At 21.7% G+C, this 27,744-nt stretch overlaps 1 protein-coding gene across 4 annotated transcripts; it reads left to right on the plus strand.

The window, feature by feature from the left end:
* Positions 1 to 118: 118 nt before the first annotated feature.
* Positions 119 to 24,748, plus strand: LOC122512520 (anillin). 4 transcript variants are annotated; one of them, XM_043628409.1, is made up of 15 exons: positions 119 to 651; positions 4,355 to 4,481; positions 4,747 to 4,953; positions 5,354 to 5,535; positions 5,680 to 5,826; positions 9,740 to 10,063; positions 10,142 to 10,349; positions 14,200 to 14,477; positions 14,627 to 14,714; positions 14,815 to 15,720; positions 15,839 to 16,003; positions 19,601 to 19,842; positions 20,340 to 20,510; positions 20,834 to 21,201; positions 24,230 to 24,748. In XM_043628409.1, the coding sequence occupies exons 1-15, from the start codon at positions 634 to 636 to the stop codon at positions 24,336 to 24,338; spliced, it is 3,540 nt and encodes a 1,179-aa protein (XP_043484344.1). In that variant the 5' UTR covers positions 119 to 633; the 3' UTR covers positions 24,339 to 24,748. The 4 variants fall into 4 exon arrangements, with proteins under 4 accessions (XP_043484344.1, XP_043484341.1, XP_043484343.1 ...); XM_043628406.1 differs by having other exon boundaries at positions 9,740 to 10,349; XM_043628408.1 differs by having other exon boundaries at positions 9,809 to 10,349.
* Positions 24,749 to 27,744: the final 2,996 nt, after the last annotated feature.

Genomic DNA, 27,744 nt, shown 5'->3' on the forward strand with positions numbered 1-27,744 from the left:
ATCGTGAAAATGATTAAAATTAAAAAAGAAAAACCGGTTTTTAGTTACTAGACGGTGGAAACTGCATTACCGACCGAGTAGCGAATTTTTCTTTCTCAAGTTGGCACACTTGGTCAGTTTAGAATGTCAGTGTGCCGACTGACGCTTTTCTAAATACAATTGTTCCTTGTCGGATAATTTGACATTTTCCCAGTGATAGACAAGTTAGAATAAAAAATTTCCTCTGAATTTTGGAAAAATAGGAAAATAACAAATAGCTCGCGTAAAAGTCCTTTGAATTCGTTCGATGTGGAAGAATTGTGAACTCCTGAAAGTTGAGTGTAAACAAAAACTTGGAGAGTCAGATTCTTTTTCGCATGGTGGCGATCATTGCGTTTGAAAACTTAACGGCTAAAAAATAACGACATTCGTTTTTAAGGGGGTGCGGTTTTATACTGTAACTTGAAAGTGAAAGAAGATATTTTTTTTTATCTTCTGTAAACCAGTGATAATAATTAGAAGAGACTTGAAAAAAGTGTTGATTTGATTGTGTTTTAAATCGCTTTTGTTTGTGAGTGTGAGTGTTTTAAAAAGAAGAGAAAGTTCCAGGAATCCTTAGCAAAAAAAGAAGAGGAGGCAGGGATTATCGAAAGAATGGACCCGTTCACTCAGGTAAAGATCCTTTCGAACGAGATTATATTTTTAAATCTTTGGGAGTAAATTTGAATATCATGGTACTTCCGAACATTAAATTCGTAATTTGTATTTGTATTCGCTTTGTTTGTATTCGCTGATTCAGTACTTTTTTTCTCTCAACGGTTTTTATTTGAAAAATATGCTTCAGATTCTGAATAATTTTTTAAATTTCCAAGTATAAAACTGTAATTTCATGATTAAGGAAAATTTGTTATTTCATTCTCGTTTCTCGAAAAAAAATGTTTAAAACTTGAGTAATTTTGTTACTGTTTCGAAAACGCTTTTTCGGAAAAAAAAAATTCGTTTCTACTCCAAATTACTTATGGAGTCAATGATTCGCGAAAAAGAAAAGAATATTTAGGGCCCCAAAAAGTAAGAAAAAATCGTTAAATAGACATTTTCTCGAGATGAGGGAGATAAAAGATAAATATTTAATTTTTCGGAAAAAGAGATAGAGAGAAAAAATAGAGAGAAGAGGCCAGAGATAAAATTTAACTGATTTATGAGTTTAAAAATCCCATTGAAAATTTCACATGGGAATATTTTTCTCCTTGAAAAAGTTCTTCTTCTTCTCGTATATCGCAGTTGTAATAATCGTGCGTTCAACTATTTTTCCTTGCAGGGAAATTTTGTCTATAGAAAAAGTACCAGTTGGCATTTGGCATCTGGAAAATGTATATTTATTATTTTCTTTTAAAACCCTTGGTTGTTGAAAGAGAGTGAGAGGGGAAAAGAGGGGAGGGGCGGGGTTGAGAGAGGAGAAAGCCCACAAACATTGACTGGTACAAAAATACCGACTTCCCAACAGGAAGGAAGTAACAACAGTAAAGTTGTAAATCATAAACCGACATAATTCCCTTATCCTAATGTAAAATAAATTAGAGAATTTATGAAGGTTCTTCCCTAAATATTTTTTCCTTTTTTGCACGTTGTTATAAAAACAGTAACAAAAAAATTGTTTCTTTTTGACAGAGCTTTTATAAATTATATTATATTATTTATTATTTATTAAACTATATTTTGTTTATATTTATATTATTTGTTATAATTATTTCATATTAAATATTTATTTTTATATTTTATTTAGGTACTTATTTATATTAAATAATTAAGTTTACGTAATTTAATTATAATTTTTGTATATAATTTATTCTTTAAGAGAAAAAATGTAACTTAAATTGTGTTTATAAATAGAAATAATTAAAATTGAAAATAATAACGAAACTGAAACGATAAAAATAGTAAAAATAATAAAAATAGGAACTTAAGAATGAATTAAATCAAATTGTTTTTAATAAAAAATATTTCTTTTCTAACATTTTGAATCGGAAATAAAATTAAAATCTTATTTAAGAAATTTATCCTAAATTTTTCAAAATTGTAATTAAATTTCTGCGAAGAATTTTATTAAATTTTTTTTTAAAATAATTAAATTCCTGCGAAGAATATTTAATTAATTATAAAAATAATTCAATACTCATAAATAATTTTACCAAAATGTATCAAAATAATTGAAGTTCTGTAAAGAATTTTAATTATTTTGAAAAAGAAAATTGAATTTTTTTAAAGTATTTAACTAAATTTCTTCTAATATAATAAAATTTATTGAAATTTTTTTAAATAATTAAATTTTTGGGCAGAATTTTATTATAAATTATAAATTTCTTAAAATAATAATTGAATTACTGCGTAAAATTTGATAAAATTATAAAAATAATTGAAATTTTTCTAAACGATTTTATTAAAATTTCTTTTAAATAATTGAATTCTTTTGGAAAATTTTATTAAAATTGTAAATATTGAAAATCATTGAATTGAGAATTGAAATTTTTACAAGAATTTTATTAAAGTTTTTGAAAATAATGGAATTTTGGCGAAGAATTTTGCTATTTTTAAAAATAATTGAAATCTTGATGAGGATTTAAAAGAATGCTTGAAAATAATTGAATTTCTGCGAAGAAATTTATGAAAATTTTTGAAAATAATTGAATTCTCTTGGAAAATTTTATTAAAATTGTAAATATTGAAAATCATTGAATTGAGAAAATTTTTTTGAAAATAATTGAAAATTTTACAAGAATTTTATTAAAGTTTTTGAAAATAATGAAATTTTGGTGAAGAATTTTGCTATTTTTAAAAATAATTGAAATCTTGATGAGGATTTAAAAAAATGCTTGAAAATAATTGAATTTCTGTAAAGAATTTTATTAAAATTTTTGAAAATAATAGAATTTTGACGAAGAATTTTATTCAAATTTTTTTAAATTGTTAAATTTCTGCGAAGAATTTAATTAATTATGAAAATAATTCAATTCTCATAAACAAATTTTACCAAAATTTTTCAAAAAAAAAAAATTGAATTTCTGCATAGAATTTTATTATTTAGAAAAAGAATTGAATTTTTGCGAAGAATTTTATTAAAATTCGTTAAAATAATTAAACTCCTGCAAAAAACTTTGTTAATTATGAAAATAATTGAAATCTTGTATAGAGAATTGAATTAAAATTTTTGAAAATAATTAAATTTTTTCAATAGAGTTTAATTAAAATTTTGTATTGCAAATAATTCAATTCTCATCAAGAATGTAATCAAAATTTTTCAAAATAATTAAATTTCTTGGGAAGAATTTTAGTAATATTTGAAAATAATTGAATTTTTACGAAGAATTTTATCGTTTTTCTGAAAATAATTGAATTTCTGCAAAGAATTTTATTAAAAGTTTTTAAAATAATTAAATTCTTCCAGGAAATTTAATTGAAATTCTACTGAAAATAATAGAATTTTTGCGAAGAATTTTCAAAAAATTTAAATAAAGTAATTGAATTTTTTGGAAATGAATTTTATTGTTTTGGGAAAAAATTTAAATTTTTTCCAAGAATTTTATTTATTTTTAAAAATAATTGAATTCTAGCGAAGAATTTAATAATTTGAAAATGTTTGAAAATAATTGATTTTATGCGATGAATTAAATTAGTTTTTCACAATAATTGAATTTTTATCCAGGAATTTTAATTAAAATTGTATTAAAAATATTTCAATTCTCATAAAGAATTTAATCAATATTTTTCTAAATTGAATTCTTTTGGAAAATTTTATTCTTTTGGAAAAGATTTAAATTTTTTCAAAGAATTTTATTAATTATTAAATATAATTGAATTCCAACCAAGAATTTGACTAATATTTTTGAAAACAATTGAATTTTTACGCAATAAATTTGATTAATTTTTGAAAATAATTGAATTCCCGTGAAGAAATTAATTAATATTTTAAAGTAATTGAATTTTTTGACAATAATGGAATTAATTTTTTAAAATAATTGAAATTTTTGCTAAGAATTTAATTTAAATTTTCGAAAATAATTGAATTTTTGTTTAGGAATTCAATTAAAATTTTATTGAAAATATTTCAATTCTCATAAAGAATTTAATCAAAACTTGTATGGAAATAATAAAATTTTTTGCGAAGAATTTTATTAAAATTGTGTGTAAAATAATTAAAATTTATATAATTTCGAATATTAATTAATAAAAATAGAAATAATTGCGAAAAAATAGTAAAAATAATTGAAATGGAAATAATATAACTAAAAAAATCATTAAAATATTCATAATAATAATAATAATTGAATATTAATTATTTGAATTGGTCAATTTTTTTAATAATGGAATTTAATTTCAGCGTATGTTGGAGAGAGCAAAAGCGAGGAGAGAAAAATTAGATACACAATTATCAAATGCCGGACATGATGTCAAACGAAGGCGAAGTCCTCTCAAGGACGCTAACGCAATTTTGGCTAAAGTTCCAGGTAATATTTCCTTTCTTTCCAAAAAGAAACAAATTTAATTTGTTTTTTCAAATTCTATAAAAATTAATAGAGCTTGCAAAAGAATTTTATGTTTAGTAAATAATATTTTAAAATTAGGTAAATATTTTGTTTGTCAATTTCGACAAAAAAGATTAATTGTTTAAAAATTTTTTTTTATTTGTAAAAAAATAATAAAAATAAATATAAATGATAAAATAATGAAAAGAAAATTCGAAAATTTGAATCTTTCACTGAATTTTCGCAGCCATAACTCAAAAAATAACCGCCAAGTCACCGAAAAAAGTGATGAGCTCGAGTCCAAGTTCAAAGAGTTCCTCGCCATCTGTTTCGCCATTGAAAGCGATGAGAAAATCACCTTTGAAAATTCCTATTGAAACGAAGGAAAATGGTGAGAGTTTACCCCCGATCAGTGTTAAGTCCAAATTACAAAGGCTCGGAAAATTGTATTCCGGTGAGTTTCCTCTAAACTTACATTTTTCACTCCCAAGTAAAATTCAGAATATATTTGTTAATAAGTGAATTTTTAAAAATGTTGAACCTGAAATTGTTCCAACTGATTTTTTTTTTATTATTTTTTTGTTTCAAATTTTAAAGTTCATGAAATTCTAATTTAAGTTTTTAACATTAAAAAGGTAAATGAAGAATCAAATTTTACTGAGTTGAATTTTATTTAAAATTTCTTTAAAATATTTACTAGCTATTTTATTTATTTTATTGCTTTTTTAAAACTATTTTCTTCGAAAATTTAAAAAAATTTTCAATAAAAAGTAATATGAATGAAACTTTTTTTTATTAAATAGAGAAAAATTAATTTTCCTAAATAAAAAAATGTACTTTTGCTTTATGATCAGAAGACGACAGAGAATTGAGTTCGCCGATTCACAGGACAGAGGAAAAATTCACAGCCAATGATGATGATGATGAAGACAGTGTGGAATTCAAATCGGCAAAGAGTGGAGCACGTTTAAATAGATTAGCGGCGCTCGCCTCGACAATTAACAATTGGGAGGACGATTTATCACATCCAACTTTGGTATAAAAGAAAAAAAATTAATACCTTTTTTTTAAGTTATAAATTATTATTTTTAATTCTGTTTTATTTGAGAAATTTCGTAAAAGAAGAAAAAAATGTAATTAATTTTTTTAACGCTGTTTTTTCATTTTTTCTTCTCGATAGGTAAAGCCAACAGTTTCGAAGGCGGAGAAAATTCAGGCTAAATTAAACCAACAGGTGAAAAATGCCGAACCACAACCGGGAACGAGTGGAACACAAAAAAATACAACTCGACAGTTAAAATGGGACAAAGTCGTTTTGGATTCTTTGGTAAATATTTTTAATTATAATTTTTACTAAAAAAAAAGAAGAAAAATACTCTTTTTTTTAGTATTTATTAATATATTTTATAATAATTACTAAATACTAAAAAAATTATTTTATTATCTTTTGTCGCCTTTTAACAATCTCTCTCTCGCTTTAAAAAAAAAAATTATTAACACGGTGTCAGATTTTCTTCTAAGGGTTAAAATATTCCTAACGAATTCTTTTTTCTTTATTAATAAAAAAAAATAAATAATATAAAATTACTTAAATATTTTTAAAATTCTATTTCATGTAAAAGTCTAATTACAGAATTCTTCAAAGATACGATTCTATTTCCAAATAAATTTCAAAATTACCTGACATTAGTTTTCGGGAATTTAATTATCTTCAAAAAAATTTAATTCTTTTTTTTTCTTTTAAAAAACCAATTTTTTGTCCGAATTTCTAAATTAATTTATTCAAAAATTATTAAAAATTAGAAACATTAATTTTCCCACAGAAGTTAAAATTTCAAATAATTTCAATGAAAAGCCTTTTTGAAATTTAAATATATAATTCTAAAAATTGTGACTGCAATTCTTTAAAAATTCAGTTATTTTTCTAGAATTTTTTAATAAAATTATGCAAAATTTCTAAAAACATTTTTGTAGAAAAATAATATATTAATAATATTTTTGAAATAAAAATTATTTAAATATTTTTATATACTTTTACAGCTTATTTTCAGAGCTTTCAATTTAAAAAACTATTAAAATAGGGACAATTATTTAAAAAAAAAAAAATTTATGTTATAACCTTCAAATATTTAATTATTTTCTTTAACATTTAACTGATACTTTTTTGAAATCAATTCAAAATTCAATTATTTAAATAGAGTAATTTTTGTAAAATTTAATTTTTTTTTCTAAACTTTTATAATTTTTTAAAAATAAATACTTAAATATTCACTATTTATTCTTAGTCAAAATAATATTAATACAGAAAATAAAAATGTTTCGAAAAAAATTGAATTTATGTGAACAATTCAATTAATTTTTGAAACTAATTGAATTCTTGGAAAGAATTTTATTATTTTTTTTAAAATAATTAAATTTCTGCGAAAAATTCAATTAATTTTTGAAAATAATTTAATTACTGGGAAGAATTTTATTAATTTTTAAAAATACAAAAACTACTACGAAGTATTATAATAATTTTTCAAAATAATTGAATTTTTGCGAAGAATTTTTTTGTTTTTTTGAAAATAATTGAATTTCATACGAAGAATTTTATTAAAAGTTTTCAAAATAATTAATTTCCTGCGATGAATTTCATTAAAAGTTTTGAATTTTGAATATAATTTAATTCTTACAAAGAATTTTATTGATATTTGAAACTAATTGAATCAATTAAACAAAATTGTTTTCAATTAAAAATCATAAATTAATTTGTAAATGAAATTTAACATTCTAAAACGTAAAAATAATTAAATTCTTTCAGGAAATTTAATTGAAATTCTACTGAAAATAATTGAATTTTTGCGAAGAATTTTCTCTAAATTTTGAAAAATATTTGAATTCTTTCAAGCAATTTCATTATTTATAAAAATAATTGAAATTGTGAGGAGAATTTTTAAAGTTGATGAAAATAATTGAATTTTTGTGGAGAATTTTACCAACGTTTTTGAAAATAATTCAATTCTTAAGACGAATTTTTATAAAAATTTTAAAAAATAATTTTTCCAAAGAATTTTATTAAAATCTTTTAAAGACATCTAAATTCTTTTAAGGAATTGAATTTCAAATATCTTGACAGTAATTAAATTCTAATAAACAAATTACGTCCAAAATTTTGAAGATAAATTGAAATCTTTCGAGAAGCTTTATTAAAATTTTTTTAAATAATTCAATTCTATCAAGAAATTTATTCAAATTTATTTATGAAAATAATTCAACTATTCTAAAAAATTATATCAAAATTCTTGAAATCAATTGAATTCTTCCAAATTTTTGCGAACAATTCAATTATTTTTTGAAAATAATTGAATTACTGTGAACAATTGAATTAAATTTTGAAAATATATAATTGAATTTCTGCGAAGAATTTTGCAAATTTTAGAAAATAATTGAATTCCAACGAAGAATTTGATTAATTTTTAAAAATAATTAAATTCTTGCGAAAAATTGAATTAATTTTTAAAAATAATTGTATTTTTGCGAACAAATCAATTAAATTTTGAAAATAATTGAATTTCTGCGAAGAATTTTATTATTTTTTTTAAAATTAATTGAATTCCTATAAAGAATTTCACTCATTTTAAACAATAATTCAATTTCTGTAAAGAATTTTATTATTTTTTAAAAATTAATTGAATTTCTGCAAAGAATTTTGCAAATTTTAGAAGATAATTGAATTTCTACAAAGAATTTCATTATTTTTTAAAAATAATTGAATTTATGCGAAAAATTGAATAAATTTTTTTAAATAATTGAATTTCTGCGAAGAATTTTAATAAATTTTGAAAATAATTGAATTTCTGCGAAGAATTTTATTATTTTTTAAAAATTAATTGAATTCCTATGGAGAATTTTATTATTTTTTTTTAAATAATTGAATTCATGCGAAAAATTTAATTAATTTTTTTTAAATAATTATATTCCTGCGAAAAATGAAATTAATTTTTGAAAATAATTGAATTCGTGCGAAAAATTGAATTAAATTTTTTAAATAATTGAATTTTTGCGAACAATTCAATTACTTTTTGAAAATAATTGAATTCCTGTGAACAATTCAATTAAATTTTGAAAATAATTGAATTTCTGCAAAGAATTTTGCAAATTTTAGAAAATAATTGAATTCCTACAAAGATTTTGATTATTTTTTTAAAATAATTGATTTCTTGCGAAAAATTAAATAAAAAAAATAAATAAATAATTAAATAATTAATTAATTAATTAATTAATTAATTAATTAATTTTTATTAATTATTAAATAATTGAATTCCTGTGAACAATTCAATTAAATTTTGAAAATAATTGAATTTCTGCAAAGAATTTTGCAAATTTTAGAAAATAATTGAATTCCTACAAAGATTTTGATTATTTTTTAAAAATAATTGATTTCTTGCGAAAAATTGAATTAATTTTTTTAAATAATTGAATTTCTGCGAAGAAGTTTAATAAATTATGAAAATAATTGAATTTCTGGGAACAATTCAATTACTTTTTGAAAATAATTGAATTCTTACGAAGAATTCAATTATTTTTTAAAAATAATTGAATTTTTACGAAGAATTATATTATTATTTTTTAAAATAATTTAATTCATGCGAAACATTGAATTAATTTTTTTAAATAATTGAATTTCTGCGAAGAAGTTTAATAAATTATGAAAATTTCTGGGAACAATTCAATTACTTTTTGAAAATAATTGAATTCTTACGAAGAATTCAATTATTTTTTAAAAATAATTGAATTTCTGCGAAGAATGTTATTGATTTTTGAAAATAATTTGGTCGCATTTTATTTGAATTTATTTTAAATTGAACAATTTGGACGTATTTTAATTGAGTTTGTATTTCAAATTGAACAATTTGGTCGCATTTTAATTGAATTGAATAATTTGGTCGTTTATTATTTGATTTTATTTGAATTGAATAATTTGAATACATTTTAATTGAATTCTATATTTGAATTGAATAATTTGAACGTATTATAATTGAAATTATATTGAATTGAACAAATCGGTCGTATTTTAATTGAATTTTATTTGAATCGAATAATTTGGATCTTTTGTTAACTGAATTTATTTAGTGAACTAAATAACGAACGAATTTGGAATAATTGAACATTTCTCTCGTTCTACGAAAATTGAAGACTTATTTTTCTCCTCTTCTTTTTTTTTTTTTTTTAAATGTGAGAGTTTGAATGTTTTACAGGAGGCACAAGGTTTTAGTCGCACTAAAAGAAATTCTCGCCTCGTCTATGACTATAAGGATTGTTCTCAGGGGGCGAAAAATAATGGCCAGGGTGGAAATAATTCGCCGAGGAAACGCAATGAGGCACTGCCGGAAGTCATTGGCACAATGGAGAAGCAGGACGTTCGTGTCAACACATCAAGAATGAATAGCAGTTCAAAATTTAGTACAACAAGTTCAGTGGCAAGTAGCGTTGGCAGTCCATCGGGTTCATCGCGTTTCAATGAGAATAAAGTGAGAACAACGCCCGAGAAGAAAATCACTCCTGCTCATCAAACATCAAATGTTGGTAACAACTGTAATAATACACGTGGAATATCAAAGTATGATTATAGCGGATCTCCTAAGAGTTCCATAAAACAGTCACCAGGTTCCGTGCTCAGCAAGGCGTCCATGTTCGAGTCAAGGACGAACAGTAATTTCGTCAAGGCCAAGGATCCCGCCGAGATGTCATTGTCCGAGAGGAAGGCGCTCTTCGAACGCAACAAGGGCGAGGCGCTTATTCCCAAGGCGCCTCTCACCATGTCCGTGCCAACCAAGAAATTGATGGAGAAGGAGAAACATACAGCTGGTAATTAAGGACAATTTTTATTTGAATCTAATTTTTTTTTATTTTCAGAGAATTGTTTTGAATGTATAGCAAAAGAGACGATCGCTAATCGACGAAAGAAAGCAGAAAGAGAAAAAAAGAGAGTATGGTTGTTGAATTCAATTAAAAAAATTTTATTCAAACAACCATACTCTCTTTTTTTTATCTTTCTGTCTTCTTTCGTCGTTCAACTTTCAAGTTCAAATTCTCTTCTTTTTTAGTAGAAAATTTGAACTTGAAATTTTAATTCAATCGAATTCTTTGAGAATCTACGAGAATTCGATCGAATTTAGTTGCCACAAGTCAGGGAATGTAGAATTATTCAGGGAAAAGTGCCTTTTTATTTGCCTCATAAACTGAAATTACCACGAATTCTAAAAATAACCTTAAATTTTTTCCATTTCTAACAATAATTTATTTTAAATAACATAATTCTATTGAAGAACTGCCATAAAGTTATTACTTTATAAATCATTTAGTGAAGTATTTTTTTTGGAAAATTTTAATTTCAATTCTGTTGAAATTCGTTTCAATTTTTAAAATTTTAAAGCAATTCTTTGAAAGAATTCAACTATCTTAATAAATATTCAAATTCTTTCCAGAAACTCAATTATTTTCAAAAATTTTAAACAAAATTCTCGTCAACATTTTAATTATCTTTATAAATAGCAAAATTCTTCGCCGAAATTCAATTATATTCAGGAATTTTTATAAAAATTCATTGTAAAATTCAATTATTTTCATGGACAACAATATTCAACAGAAGAATTCAATTATATTTAATTAATTTTCAAAATTAATATAATTCTTCGCAGAAATTCAATTACTTTCAAAATTTAATTTAATTATTCTCATGAATTCAATTATTTTAAAAAAAATAATAAAATTCTTCGTAAGGATTCAATTAGTTTCAAAAAGTAATTGAATTGTTCGCAAGAATTCAATTATTTTCAAAAAAATTTAATTGAATTATTCGCATAAATTCAATTATTTTAAAAAAATAATAAAATTCTTCGTAGGAAATTCAATTATTTTCTAAAATTAGCAAAATTCTTCGCAGAAATACAATTATTTTTAAAAAATTATAAAATTATTCACAGGAATTCAATTATTTACAAAAATTTAATTAAATTTACAGCATAAATTCAATTATTTCAAAAAAAAAAAAAAAATAATAAAATTCTTCGTTGGAATTCAATTATTTTCATGGACAACAATATTCATCAGAAGAATTAAATTATATTTAATAAATTTTCAAAATTAATAAAATTCTTCGGAGAAATTCAATTATTTTCAAAAAATCTAATAAAAAATTGTCAACATTTCAATTTTATCTTTAAAACTGAATTGCAAAATTCAATTATTTTCAAGAATTTTAATAAAATTCTTTGCAAAATTCAATTATTTTCATAAATAATAGTAATTATTACAAGAAGTCAATTATTTTCAAAAGTTAATAAAATTAAATTATATTTTCAAAAATTTTAATAAAATTCATGGCAAAACTTCAATTATTTTCAAACATTTTTCTTAATTCAATGATTTTCCATTTAATTTTCTACTATTTTAATAAAATTTCCCAAAAGAATTCAATTATTAAACAAAAATTTTGATAATATTCTACATAAACATTCAAACATTTTCCAAAAAAAAATAAAAATTTTACAGGAATTCAATTATTTAAAATAGAATTTGCATAAATTTTTTTGAAAAAATCAAGTGTTTTAAAATTTGGCATTAAATTCTTCGCAGTAATTCAATTATTTTCATAAATTAAGAAATTCTTTTTAGGGATTTAATTATTTTCATAAATAACAATTTTCATCACAAGAATTCAATTATTTTCAAATATTAATAAAGTTCTTCCCAGGAATTTAATTATTTTCAAAAAATAATAAAATTCGAGGCCTGAATTCAATTATTTTCAAAAATTTTGATAAATTTTTTTAGAAGAATTTAATTATTTTATATATAATTTTATTCAATTTCTTTGAAAGAATTCTAATTTTCTGTCGAAATAACATTAATATCAAACATTTTTATTAATTTCTTGTTAAAAATTCAATTATTTTTAAAAATAATAGAATTCATTAGAGATATTCAATTATTTTCACAATTTAATTTGAAATTAAATTTTAAAATTTCTTGACAGAATTGAATTACTTTTTAAAATATATTTAATAAAGTTCCACGAAAGATTTCAATTTATCTTGAAAATTTTTGACCTTATTTGTTTATTAGAATTTAATAATTGTCAATTTTCGTGAAAGAATTTAATTATCTTTACGCTTTAGAATGTTAAATTTCATTTATAAATTAATTTATGATTTTTAATTGAAAACAATTTTGTTTAATTGATTCAATTAGTTTCAAATATTAATAAAATTCTTCGTAAGAATTAAATTATTTTCAAAGCTTTTCATGAAATTCTTCCCAGGAATTCAATTATTTTCAAAAAAAAAAAATAAAAATAAAAATTTTAGCAGAAATTCAATTATTTTTAAAATTTAATAAAATTCTTCACATGAATTTAATTATTTTCCAAAGTAATAAAATTCAATTATTTTCAAAAATTTTAATAAAATTCATGGCAAAGTTTAAATTATTTTCAAAAATTTGTATATCTATTATTTTCAAAAAATTTCTCAACAGTATTCAATTATTTAAAAACAAAATTGACAATGTTCTACACGAATATTCAATTATTTTTCTAAAATAATGAAAATTTCACAGGAATTCAATTATTTTCGAAAATTTATTAAAATCATTCGCAGAAATTCAATTATTATTAAAAATTAATAAATTTCCTTACATGAATTCAATTATTTTCAAAAATTATTAAAATTCTTAACAGGAATTCAATTATTTTTAAGAAAAATAAATTCTTGCATAAAATTTCTCGCAATAGTTCAATTATTTTTATAAATAATAAAACTCATCCCAGAATTTCAATTATTTTTAATACAATTTTACCGGAATTTCTCGAGAAATGTCATTATTCTCAAAAATGTTATTTAAATTCGTCGAAAGAATTCAATTATTCAAAAATTTGTTGATAAAATTCCTTATGAGAATTGAATTTTATAAAGCATTCAATTTTTCAATATATTATTTATGTTTATATTTAAATAATTGAATTCCCGTGGAATTTTCTAATAAAAATTGATTTAAAAATTAATTTCAGTTAATGTTTTAGATAATTGAATTTTGGAGAAGTTACTAATAATTGCAATTTTTTAAAAGTAATTGAACTTTGTAAAGGTTTCAGAATTAAAATCTTTGAAAAATCGAAATTTTTCATACTTTTAATAATTAAAAATTCTATGGAACTAATTCTTTTCAAAAAGCTTAATCGAAATTTCTTAAAATTATTTCAAGTTTTTATTTTCTAATGTAAAATTGGTCAGAGAAAAGTCAGGGAATTTCATCAAAAGTTGTGTATTAATGAATTATTTATTTAGTGATACAGAATAGAAAAAAAAAATTGTTCGTCGGAAGCACCAACAATTTTAATTCTTTTTTAAAAAATGGTCCAAAACTGTGAAATTGGCTATTTTTGTCAAATTTCAAAGCCAAAAATCATTACGAAGACCTCGCTAAATTTAAAAATAATCGCTTAGTGAAACAAAATTAAGAAAAAAAAATTGTTAGGTTCGTCGGAAGCGCCTAGAATTTTCATCTTTTTTTTTTTTTTTTTTTACAAAAATCGGGTTAAAAGTGTGAAATTGTCTATTTTTGACAAAATTTCAAAGCCAAAAAACTAAGAATTAAATTATTTAAATTTTCAATTAATTTAATGAGATGTATTTTTTGTTTGTTTGTTTGTCAATAGATTCGTGTCAAAAAACAGAGACGAGCGTGAAGAAAGTTTCGAATCAGCGCAATGTTTATGAGCAAGGAGTGACACAGGAATTGGAGAATAATATTCTTCAGAGTATACAGAGCGAGCGACAGAAGGAATTGGAAATGCTGAGATCGCGTTTCACGAGAAGCAAAGAAGTGCCGACGGTTGCAGTTGGTTGCGCTCTCAGAACCAGCGAGAGTAGCGAGGGAAAATCAAATTCCCCGAAAAATTCTCCAATTTGCCCCGTTAAACCAACACCAGCACCGGTAATTAATTTCACTCGTTGTATTTAATTACCAATTATTAATTATTAATTTGAAAATATTTTTTAAATATAAACAAAAAATCAACAAAAAATATTTTTTAAATATAAGCAAAAAATCTGAATATAAAAATATTTTCTCTTTCTCCACAGCAAGATTTTGTTCCACCTCCGCCGCCTTTGCCGAAAAATTCCGATCGACGCTCGTCACCATTGAAAAATTCACCATTCAAACGACAAGGTTTGAAAAATTAATTCTTCTTTCTTCTATTTTTAAAAGGAAAAAGAAATCTATTTTTTGTTTTCAATTCTGAAATTAAAATTTGAAATTTTTTCTCCAGTTGTCAGAGGTTCGGTGCAATCGAATCAACCGCGAATCGTTGACGATATTAAACGTGTAAAAGTTTGTGCGCCGAAGCCGGGAAATCTTTATCCCGATCTCACCGGCATTGAGGAAAGTACAACAGATTCGGAGACGGAATTCACCGTTGGCAGCACAGAGCCAGAGACTGCGACTCTTGAGGAGCCAACGGAAACGGAAACTGAGGCCGATTATTATGTCGAGGATGAAACGGAAGACGACAGCGATGACGATGAGGAATGTGAAGATATCTATAATACGAGTTTAGGAAGAAGTATATTGGACGTTGTTAATCAACAGTCGGCTTTGAATAAAAAGAGAACAATTTATCCAGATATGGACAGTTCCACGTCTGATATTTCAGTTCTAGAAGAAATGGACGAATATTTAGACGAGTGTCTTGCCCTTCAAGGCAATCAGGAGGGACCAACGCCCCCGAAATTGAATCGAGGAGGTAAAAGTCCATCCGCCACATCCACGAGTTTTAAATACACTCAAGGAAACACTTATCGTTCACCGATAAAAATAAATTCGCCATCAATGGCGCAACAGAAGAAGGAACCGTACATTGTTGAGGGTGAAAATTGCGTTCCCCTAATGCACAGTGTGAGTTTCTATCGTCGTCAACAGTCACAAACGCCAAAGACGCCAGTTCGTTTAATTTCCCGTATTCCCGATGGGAATGATTCGCCGGGAAGTCCGCCCATCGATGATAAACAAGAGGCACTTCTCGTTCAGGAGAAAGTTAAACGATTGTTGGAGGAGGTTTGCAAGCAGCAGACCACCATTGGCCAGGCAAGTCAGGCACTCAATTTGTGCAATTCAACTGTTGAATTCAGTGGATCACGGGAGCAGGTCGAAGGCGAGAGACTTCTTCTTCTAGCAAGTGAGTTTCTTCACTCTTTCTTCTTTCTCTTTTTTTTATTTATTTTTTATTCTATTAGATTGGAATTTTCATGTTTTTTTGGGGCAATGATTTTGAGAAAAAAATAATTATTTTCCAGCGCATCGAAGGCAAGCGGCGCTTCATGAAATTCAACGACTTAAAGTCGAGGGAACATTGCGACCAGTTGTTCCGGGAGCTCCGGAAATACAGGAAAATGGATCGCTCACTGTCTCGGCAATCACTTTGCCAATTAAGCGAGAAAATGTTCGCAATCTAGATGCAGGTTATTATTAACTTCTATTATTATTATTATTGCTATTTTAATGCTTTTTTCTACTATTTTTTTTATTTTTAATACTTTTTCTATTGTTTTTAAATATTTTTCTACTATTTTTACTATATCAGGATTGCAACAAGTCAGGGAATTCAGGGAAAAGTCAGGGATTTTTATTAAAAGTACTGAAAAAAATTTAAGTTTTAGAATTTATAAGAAAATTCTGAATTTTTGTGTCTTTTTTGTTTGCCTTACAAACTATGAAATTGACAAGAATTTTAATACAAAACTTTTAATTTTTTCTCTTTCAGACAATATTTTCTTTTTAAATTACTTCATTCTTCAACAACTATCATCAAATTATTACTCAAAAATTATTTAAGGAATAATATTAATTATAATTATTTAAGGAATAATTTTACTTCAAAATTTTCAAAATTAATTACATTTCAAAAGAGTTGCGTTTCAAATCTGCATAAATAGATCAACTTCAAAGGCTTCAATATGAAATTTTTAAAAATTTCAATTTTTAATCAATTTAAATAGAAATTTTAAAAACAACTGATTACAGAAATTCAATCATTTTCAAAAATTAATAAACATTCTCGTCAAAATTTCAATTATTTTTACAAATAATACAATTCTTCTCCGAAATTCAATTATTTTCAAAAAATGTAATAAAATTCTTGGCAAAATTTCAATTATTTTCAAAAATTTTCCTCATTTCAATTATTTTTAATAATCTTAATAAAATTTTCCAAAAGAATTCAATTATTTAAACGAAATTTTAATAAAAAATTCACAGGAATTCAATTACTTTCCAATTTTTTATAAATTTCTTCGCACCAATTCAATTATTTATAAATTTTTTAAAGAAGTTTATCGAAAGAATTCAAATATATTCAAAGAATAGAAAAAAAATAGTTCTGAGAAATTTAATTATTTCGAAAAATTTAAATAAAAATCTTTTAAAAATTCTATAATTTAAAAAAATTTTGACAAAATTCTTTACAAGATTAAGTTAATAAAATTGCAATTTTAATAAAATTTTCCTATTCTTTTTCAATACAATTCTTCTTAAGAATTCAATTATTTTCACAAATAATACATTTTTTTTATGAGAATTCAATTGTTTGAAAAAAATTTGAATAAAATTCTTCGTAAGAAATCAATTATTTTCATAAATAATAAAATTTTTCTCGAGAATTCAATTATTTCAAAAATTTTGAGATAAAATGCTTTATAAATTTTGAAAAATTATAATAAAATTGACTATAGAATACAATTATTTTCGTAAAATATAACATTCCTTATAGGAATTACAATTTTACTGTCAAGTTTGTAAAAATCTTCGAAACAATTTAATTATTTTCTTATAAAATAAAAATAAAACTTTTCACAAGAATTCCATTATTTAAAAAAAAATTTAATAAAATTCTTCGTCAGATTAAATTTTTATTTTTATTTAAAAATAATTTGTATCGTTTTAAAGAATTTTATTAAAATTTGAAAAAAATAATTGTATTAATTTGAAGTACTTTTTTCGTTTTGAAATTAATTGAATTCTTGAGAATAATTCGCATAAATTCAACTGTTTTGAATACAATTATAATTAAATTATTCAATTCAATTATTATTAAAAATAATAAAATTCTTGGCAATAAATCAATTATTTTCAATTTTTTAATGAAATTTTGTCGATGGAATTTAATTATTTTCAAAATGTTATAAAAAATTATAAGAAATTTAATTATTTAAAAAATTTGAATAAAATTCTTCACAAGAAATTAATTTAATATCATAAATAATAATATTTTTCTCCGAAATTGAATTATTTTCACAAATAAAATATATTCTTCACAGGAATTCTTTCCTGATATTTTATTGATAATAATTTAATTTTTGCAAAGATTTTACTATTTGAAAAAACAATTTAATTTGTTTCGAAGGATTTATTAAAATTTTGTTGAAAATAATTCAATTTTTGCAAAACAAATTTATTATTTATGAAAATAACTGAATTCTTCAGAAGAATGTTATTATTTATGAAAATAATTGAATTATTGCTAAGAATTTTAATAATCTTTGAAAATAATAGAATTTCTGTGAAGATTTTATTAATTTTTTAAAATAATTGAATTTCTACGAAGATTTTTATTGTTTTTTTTAAATAATTGAATTTTTGCGAAGAATTTTATTAAAAGTTTTCAAAAAAAATTGAATTGGTGCAATAAATTTTATAAACATTGAATTCAAAATAATTTATTATTCTTTCAATAAATTTTATGAAAATTGTATTGAAAATAATTAAATTTCTGCAAAAAATGTTCTCATTTATGAAAATAATTGCATTCTTTGGAGGAATTTTAGTATTTTTGAAAATAATTGAATTCTTTTAATAAATTTAATTTGAATTGCATTGAGTTGAAAATGATTTAATTTCTTGCGGAAATTTTTTTATTAATGAAAGTAATTGAATTCTTGAGAGTAAATTTTATTATTTTCGAAAATAATTGACTTTCTTGCAAAAATTTTTGTATTTATGAAAATAATTCAATTCTTGACAGTAAATTTTATTATTTTATTATTATTTTATAAGAATTACAATTACTGTCACAAATGTTTGTAAAAATCTGCGAAACAATTCAATTATTTTCTTAAAAAATAAAATTCTTCAAAGCAATTCAATTATTTAAGAAATTTTAATTAAATTTTTCCCAAGAATTCAATTTTTTTCAAAAATAAAACTTTTCACAAGAATTTAATTATTTAAAAAAAATTTCATAAAATTCTTCACAAAAAAATTAATTAATATCATAAATAATAATATTTTTCTCCGGAATTGAATTATTTTCACAAATAAAATTCTTCACAGGAATTGAATTCTTTAAAAATTTTTTTAATAAAATTCGTTGCAAGAATTAAATTACTTTTATAACAATAACAATAATTATTCTTGTAATATAAAATAATGATTTTGTCACTCTGTAATTTTAAATTTATTATAAAACGTGAAGAAAGTGATCGATTTCTTCATGTTTTATAAGAATTTTTGATAAGTTGTTTAATTTGAGAAGGTTTGGATTTAAAATCCTTAATTCCTATAGAAAAACAATAACTATTCAGTATTTATTTAAAAAAGAAGTTATTGATGTTGTCGAATAATTTTCCACTTAAGGTCATGTTATTTAGTGGTCACGTGCTCCATATACTTTACTATGGGAACACGTGACCACTGAATAACATGACCTTAAAGAAATTCGTAAATATAAATGTAATAGAACATTTCTTTGATTATCTAATAATTTTTAGAGTGAATCGGTATATTCTTTAGGGTCAGGGAGAAAGTGAAAATTTTGTCTGGAAATCAGGGAAAAGTCAGGGAAAAACAAAATTAAATTTTCGTGGCAACCCTGTATATTTTCATTTTAAATACATTTTTCTATTGTTTATAAATATTTCTTTATTGTTTTTAAATATTTCTTTATTTTTAAGTTTTTTTCTATTCTTTTTGTTTCTATTACTTTTTGTTTAATTTTTTCTTGTTATTATTATTATCTTGAGAGGTAAAAGAATGAAAATAATAATTCTCCTTTTTTGAAACAGATACGCGTCTTCATTTCTTGTGCCTTGTGCGTCACATGGAGAATATTGTTTCAACGCCTGTAATTCAAGTGGAGCCGGGCGATTCTTGCATTCGTTTCCCCTCAACATTGAAAATTGAGGATCTCTACAGTGACTTCAAAATTACCATTGAAGTTTATTCACTTCAAACTCGTGCTGAAGTTCTACCACATGAAATTAAATATCACATTCACAACAATTCCTCGTCCTCTGGATCTAAAAAGGTATTTCTTTTTATTTTGCTAAAAAAAACATAGGTATGCTAATTGCTAATAATATTGTACAAGTGTAATAATTATTTATTACAATAATCGTAGGTAATAATAATAATTATTGTAATAGATAATTTTTGCAATAATTATAGCTCACAATAATAATATTACTGTAATAATAATTATTGTTACAATTATTGTTATAATTGTAATAATTTTGATAGTAATTATAATAATTATTATTATAGCAATAATTGTGATGGTAATTATAGTAATTATTGCAAATATCGTGATAGGGATTATAGTAATTATTCTAATAATATTTTTAACAGCGATGAAAACTATTTGTAATTGTAATTATTTGTAATTAGTTGAAAAACAAAGGTTTTGCAACTAATTACAGTTGCGACTATCTAATATTTACTTTGATAATAGTTATTATTATTATTATTATTAATTATTAACATTTTAAATTGTAATTTTTAAATTCATTTTCAATTTGTTTACAGCCCGGCGGCAAAACGCCGAAGAAATATTTAAAACATGAGAGTAAATTAATAATGCCAGCGGTACAGAGTCCCGCTGGTCCATCGGCTGTTCGTTCGCCCGCATTTTCTCTCGCTGGTTATGTCGTCTTCAGTCTCCGTGAAGTTCATCGACAACAATTCACTCTAAACAAGGTAATTTTTCTATATTTTCTCCTTGAATTCAATTATTTTCATAATTAATCAAATTTTTCCCAGGAATTTAATTATTTTAAATTAAAGAATTTGAATAAAAATTCATCGCTAAAAATTTTATTATTTTGAAATTTTTTTTAATTAAATTCTTTATAAGAAAAAAATCCAAACCAAATACTTTGAAAAAATTTAATTCTTTTTCTAAATAATGAAAGTGTTGTCAAAAAAAAATTTCTCGAAAGAATTGAATTATTTAAAAAAAACGTTAATTACTTTACGTTTAACGTTAATTAATTACAACGGTGAAAATTTTGTACTTTTAGGTTCCGTCGAACTCGCCATTGGAGGGAAAATTACAAATGCACGTTTCGTGCGAATTGTCGGTTGCAATTGAGCATCGGGGCTTCTTGACAATGTTCGAGGACGTCTCGGGCTTCGGCGCTTGGCATCGTCGCTGGTGTTTGCTGAAGGGCGACACGATCTCCTACTGGAAGTATCCCGACGATGAGAGGAAGAAGACACCGATCGGCAGTCTCGATTTGCAGGGAATTGCCACGACAAGTGTTGGTTTGGTCTCGAGGGACATTTGCGCTCGGCCAAATACATTTTTACTCGAAACAATGAGACGCGCACAGTCCGGCGATGTCGACAGTCTCATTATGGTGCGAAATGGATCGAACACCACTGTCAGGTATTATTTACAAATCCTTATGAATTTTATTATAAATTAAAGTTGAAATTACTTTTTAAATCAATTAATTTAATTTCAATTGCATTCAAATTCAATTTAATTTGAATTCAATTCAATTTCAATTCAAATTCAATTCAATTTCTATTCAAATTCAATTTCAATTTAATTTGAATTCAGTTCAATTCAATTTCAATTTAATTTCAATTTAATCTGAATTCAATTTTAATTTAATTTCAATTTAATTTCAATTCAATTTCAATTTAATTTCAATTTAATCTGAATTCAATTATAATTTAATTTCAATTTAATTTCAATTCAATTTCCATTTAATTTCAATTCAGTTCAATTCAATTTCAATTTTAATTTCAATTTAATCTGAATTCCATTTCAATTTAATTTCAATTTCAATTTAATTTGATTCCAATTGAATTCAATTTCAAGGTTGTCACAGGTCAGGAAAATCAGGGAAAAGTCAGGAATTTTTATTAAAAGCAGTGAAAAACATTCTTTTGTTTGCCTCATAAACTATAAAATTACCACGAAATCTAATATAAAACCGTCAATTTCTTCTATTTCTGACAATAATTTTTCTTTTTCAATAATTTAATTCGTGAACAACTATCTTAAAATTATTACATAAAAATTATTTAATAATTACCTAATTTTACTTTAATATTTCAAAATTAATTCAAATTTAAAAAAAGTTTCCTTTACAATTTTCATAAATAGATGAACTTCAAAAGGTTTTGAATAAAAAATTTTATAAAATTTCAATTTTGAATGAATTTAATTAAAAAATTTAAAGAACATAGATTTTTGAAAAAATGTTAATAATTTAAATTCTTTTGAAATTAGTTAAATTTTTTAGTAGGGTATATTTAATTAATTATTAAAAATAATGAATTTATAGAAGAGTTTTAGTTAAAAGGACTAAAAAAAAAAAAAATAAATTTTGGAAAAGTTACAAATAATTAGAGAAAGTCAATTATTTTCAAAAGTAATAAAATTCTTCGCAGAAATTTAATTATATTAAAAAAATTTTTTAAAAAAAGTTCTCGTCAAAATTTTAATTATCTTTATAAAATGAAATTCTTTTCCGAAATTTAATTATTTAAAAAAATTTTCCTCAGTTCAATGATTTTTAATATCTACTACTTTAATCAGATTTTCGAAAAAAAATTGTTTATTTAAAGAAAATTTTAATATAAATTTACACAGACATTAAATTATTTTCATAAATAATACCTAAATTTTTTTTTTTAGGAATTTAATTATTTTGATAAATAATAACACTCGTCGCAGAATTTCAATTATTTTTAATACAATTGTAATCAAATTCCTTCAAAAAAGTAATAATTGTTAAAAATTTTATTAAAATTCAAAAGAATTCAATTATATTTAAAAAAAAATTGTTGAAAAATTTCTTTATGAATTTTTAGAAATAATTGAATTCAATTACGAAATTTAGTTAAAATTGTATTAAAAATAATTGAATTCCTCTGAAGAATTTAAAAAGTAACGGAAATTTTCGAAAATAATTGAATTTTGAAATTATTTTAATATTTCTTCAATTACTTTTTGAAAATAATTGAATAATACAATTATTTAAATGTTTTTTCAATTATTTTGTTTTTTATTTTTATTATTTTTTTTGTTTTATTATTTTGAATCTTGAAATTATTCCAATATTTAAAAAAAAAATTTCTTGAAAATAATTGAATTCTATCGAGAAATTTTTGTAAAATTTTATTATTTGTGAAATTAATTGAATTCTTGTGAAAAATTTATTTTAAAAGATTCGAATACAATAAAATTCTTTAAAGAATTAAAAAAAAAATTGATTTCAAAATAATTGAAAATTTTAAAACTAATTGTATTCCGGCGAAAGAATATAATTAGAATTTTTAAAAGTAATTGAAATGCATTAAGAAATATGAAAATGATTTAATTCAACCGAAGATTCTCATAACTTTAGAAAATAATTGAATTCTTGTCAAGAATTTTATAATAATTTATGATAATAATTGAATTGTTTCAAAGTATTACTTTAACTATTTTAAATTAACTATTTTTAAAATTTAACTATTTTAAAAAATTTTTAAATTTTATGAGAAATTTTATCATAAAATGGAATTCAATAAAATTGACTTCTATTAAGAAATTTTATTGAAATTGTATTTAAAATTTCCTATTTAATTCTTCTAAAAACTGTTATCAAAATTTTTGAATGAATTGAATTTTTAAAAGGAATTTTATTGGAGTTTAAAAAAAAATTGAATACTTTAGAGAAATTTTATTATATTTATAAAATAAGAATTGCAATTTTTTGAGACTTTTATTTAGTTTATTTTAAAAATATTTGATTTTCTCAAACGAATAATAAAAACGAATAAAACAAATGAAAAAAAATAATTAAATTCTTTCAGGGAATTTAATTTTTGTATTTAAATAATTGAATTCTCGAAGAAGTTTCTAATAAAAAATTAATCTAAAACTGAATTTAACCTAAAATTTTTTAATTTTTCTTTGCAAGAATTCAATTATTTTTAATACATAATTTTAATAAAATTTCTTGAAAGAATTCAATTATTTTGTTTAATTTAATTATTTTCTAAAATTTTTAATAAAATTCAATAATTAAATGTTTAATTTCAATTATTAAGAAACACGTTTATTTTAAAAACTTGAAAGAAATTGTTCATAAAATTCAATTACTTTCAAAATTTTCAATTAAATTTATTTAATTAAATAATAATTGAAAAGAATTCAATTATTTGAAAAATTGTTGAAAAAATCTTTATCAATTTCTAGAAATAATTGAAATGCCACCACTAAATTTTAATTAAAATTATTGTATTTAAAATAATTGAACTTTTTCAAAGAGTTTAATAAGTAACGAAATTTTAAAAATTTCGAAATGAATTTTAAAATTATTTTCATATTTATTCAATAATTTTCTGAAAGCAAACCAAAAATTATAAAAATGTATAAAATCCAAGTGAAATAAATAAAAAAAATTTCTTTCCAGACACTTGCTGTCGGCGGACACAAAAGAAGATCGACTCGAATGGTGCGCAAAATTAAATAAAACAATTAATTTAATTCGCGCCTGGGGCGGATCAACACCTCTATCATGAATCTCACAATTCGTCTAGAGTTTAATTTTGTCCTATCAATTTTTTTTTTCATTTGCTCCTTTCTTTTTAAATAAGAAACGAACATTTGTTTATAAAAATAAGTAATCATCGATTTTAAAAATCTGATCTAAAAAATTAAGTGTCTTTTAGTTTTCTTTTTTTTTCTTCGGAGGTAAAAATTAAATTTTCTACCTCTCACTATACGCATTTATATACTGGAGCTTTCATAGTTTTTTGTATTTAATTGTTTAAGAGAAAATGGAAAGATCGAACCGAATCCAACCTCATGATTTTTTTTCTGGTTTTTTATTTAAAAAAATAACACAAAGCAAAAGAAAATCTATAAAGAATTACAAAAAAGACGAAAATAATGGATTATAAGACGAAAATAAAGACTAAAGGAAGAATTATTTAATAATTCTTGAAAATACTGGTGGAATTAAAAAAATTTGAAAAATTTACAATTTCACCGAAAAATATTGTTCGAATATTATTATTACTAATTATTATTATTCTTATTATTAATTATTATTATTAATTCATGATTTTACAAATTAATATTAATAGTATTTTTATAGTAATAAATTTGTTGTAATAATATTATAATTATAATTATTAAAATTATTATTATTTTCATTATTTGATAATTAATTATTATTAAATATTGTAATTTGTAATATTATTATTAATAATTAATTATAATAATTTATTATAATAATAATTATACGTTTTAATAATAAATTTTACTATTAAAATAAAAAGTAGTAACAATATTACTAAAGTAATAATAAAATAGCGATAATAAAATACAGACAAAGAAAATAATGACAAAAATTAAGCAAAAAGAAGCATAAAAAACGGAAAAAAAAGGTTATGCTTCAACATTTTTTTTGTAAAATAAAAAAAAAATGATGAGGAATTGGATGAGGTGATAATAATGAATTAAATTTTAAATTTAAATGTTAGTGAATGTAAAGAATGTTTTCGATTAACTAATTCTCATGGTAGTGACAATTGATTGTACATAGCGAAGATTCAGCGTCTTCTCATTTATATTTTGTACTAATATATACATTATATTATTATATTATATATAGAATATTATATATTTTGTGTGTTAAGAGTTTATCGTGCCAGACGAATTTCTTTTGCAATCTCACAACTCGTTTTCTTTTGTCTGTGTTTTTTTTTAAATAATAAAGAAAGAAACGAGTTTAGAACTAAGTTTGTAAAACTTATTTTTTTTTAATCCAATAAACTGTGAAATTTACAAACAAAAAAAAAGAAAAATTTCTTTTGTGAATTTTGAAATTTGGAGAAAAATTATTTTATCGAAAAAAATTGTTTTTGATTGTTTTTTTATGAGGAAAAAATTGAAGATAGAAGAATAAAAAGAAAATTAGGGGGAATAATGAGAAATTTGGGGAAAATAAAAGAAAAATAAAGAAAAATGAAAATCAAAGAAAAACTAGGAAATAAAAGAAAATTTAGAAAAATGAACAGAAAATTAAAGAAAATATAGAAAAGATTAAAGAAAATAAATAGAAAGTCAAAGAAAATTTAGGAAAATAAACAGGAAATTAAAGAAAATATAGAAATTTTACAAAAAATAAAGAGGAAATCAAAGAAAATTAAAAAAAATTAAAATATATTAAAAAGTCTATTAAAAAAGGAAATAAAAAAAAATTTAGGAAAATAAACAAAAAATTAAAGAAAATATAGAAAAAATCAAAGAAAATTGAGAAAATTAAATTAAAAATATTTTTAAAAAATAATGAGAAGGAAATAAAAGAAATTTTAGGAAAATAAAGAGGAAATTAATGAAAATTATAGAAAAAATTACAAACAATAAAGAGAAACGAAAAAAAATTTTTTTTAAAAACTATTAAAAAAGAAATTAAAAGAAAATTTAGGAAAATAAACAAAAAATTAGTGAACATTTAGAAAAAAAAACAAAAGGAAAAAAAAAGAAAATCAAAAAAAAAAAATAAATAAAAAAAATGAGAATAAGCTAAAAAAAATTTTTTAAATTTAAAAAACTATTAGAAGGAAATAAAAGAAAATTTAGGAAAATGAACAGAAAATTAAAGAAAAGATTAAAGAAAATAAATAGAAAATCAAAGAAAATTTAGGAAAATAAATAGAAAATTAAAGAAAATATAGAAAAAATGACAGAAAATAAACAGAAAATCAAAGAAAAATAAAAAAAAATTAAAAATATTTAAAAAACTATTCGAAGAAAATTAAAGAAAGTATAGAAAAAATTAAAGAAAATAAAGAAAAAATCAAAGAAAATTAAAAAAATAATAATTAATTTTAAAAATTTTTTTAAAAACTAAAGAAAATTTATTTATTTATAATAAAAAAACAAATAAATGGAAATTTAAGAAAAATTAAAAGAAAATAAAAAGAAATATTGAGAAAATATAAAAGAAAAATAGAAAAGAAAAGTGAATAAAAGAAAAACAATATTTGTGAAAATGAACAAAAAATTTTAAAAATCGATAAAAAGAATAAAATAAAATGAAAAGAAATGTAGGAAACAAACCTGAAAATTAAAGAAAATATAGAAAAAATGAAAGAAAAGGAAGAGAAAATTAAAAAAACTAAAATGAATCTAAAAGATTAAAATAAAAACCGTTAATAGAAAATAAAAGAATAATTTAGGAAATGAAAGAAGAAAGCAAAATAAAAATATTTAAAATTGAGAAAAAAGAAATAAAAAGAAAATTGAAAATATAAAAAAAAATAAAATTACGAAAAAAAAGATTACACAAAAAAAAAAATAAATTATTAAGTAATTAGAAAAATGCAAAAAAAAATTAAATAAAATAAAAAGAAAATTGAAAAAATAGAGAAAAAGAAATAAAAATAAAAAAACGCTAAAAAAGAAATTGAAATAGAATAAAAAGAAAATTGAAATAATAAATTAAAAAAAGAAATAAGCGATTAAAAGAAAAATTAAATTAAAGAAAATTAAAGAAAATGAAAAGAGAAAAAAAGTAAATAAAAAGAAAATAGCAAAAAAAATTAATAAAATGATTAAAAATAAATCTAAAAAATGGAAAAAAAATCGTTCAAAAAGGAAAACGACGATTTAAAATAAAAGTAAATTTACTTTTTCAACTGAAATTTATTATTTCGGGTACATGGAAAATTTATCTTTCTTATATTTCTATTTTATTCGTATACAAAATATTTAGAAAAATAATTTTTGTCATTGAAATTTTCTGCTATACATTCGTTTTTTATTTATTTTTTTTTTGTTGAAAAATTTTCACTAAACCCGAAGAATAAAATTCTATGAATAATATAAATAGAAAAAAAATTAGATTAAACAACTCCAGGCGACTGGATCAGACTTTGCGGAGATCCTTTAAATATATTTGTATTTATATATATTTAT

Source organism: Leptopilina heterotoma, unplaced genomic scaffold (assembly GCF_015476425.1).
Source record: "Leptopilina heterotoma isolate Lh14 unplaced genomic scaffold, ASM1547642v1 Lhet_123, whole genome shotgun sequence".
Taxonomy (NCBI): Eukaryota; Metazoa; Arthropoda; class Insecta; order Hymenoptera; family Figitidae; genus Leptopilina; species Leptopilina heterotoma.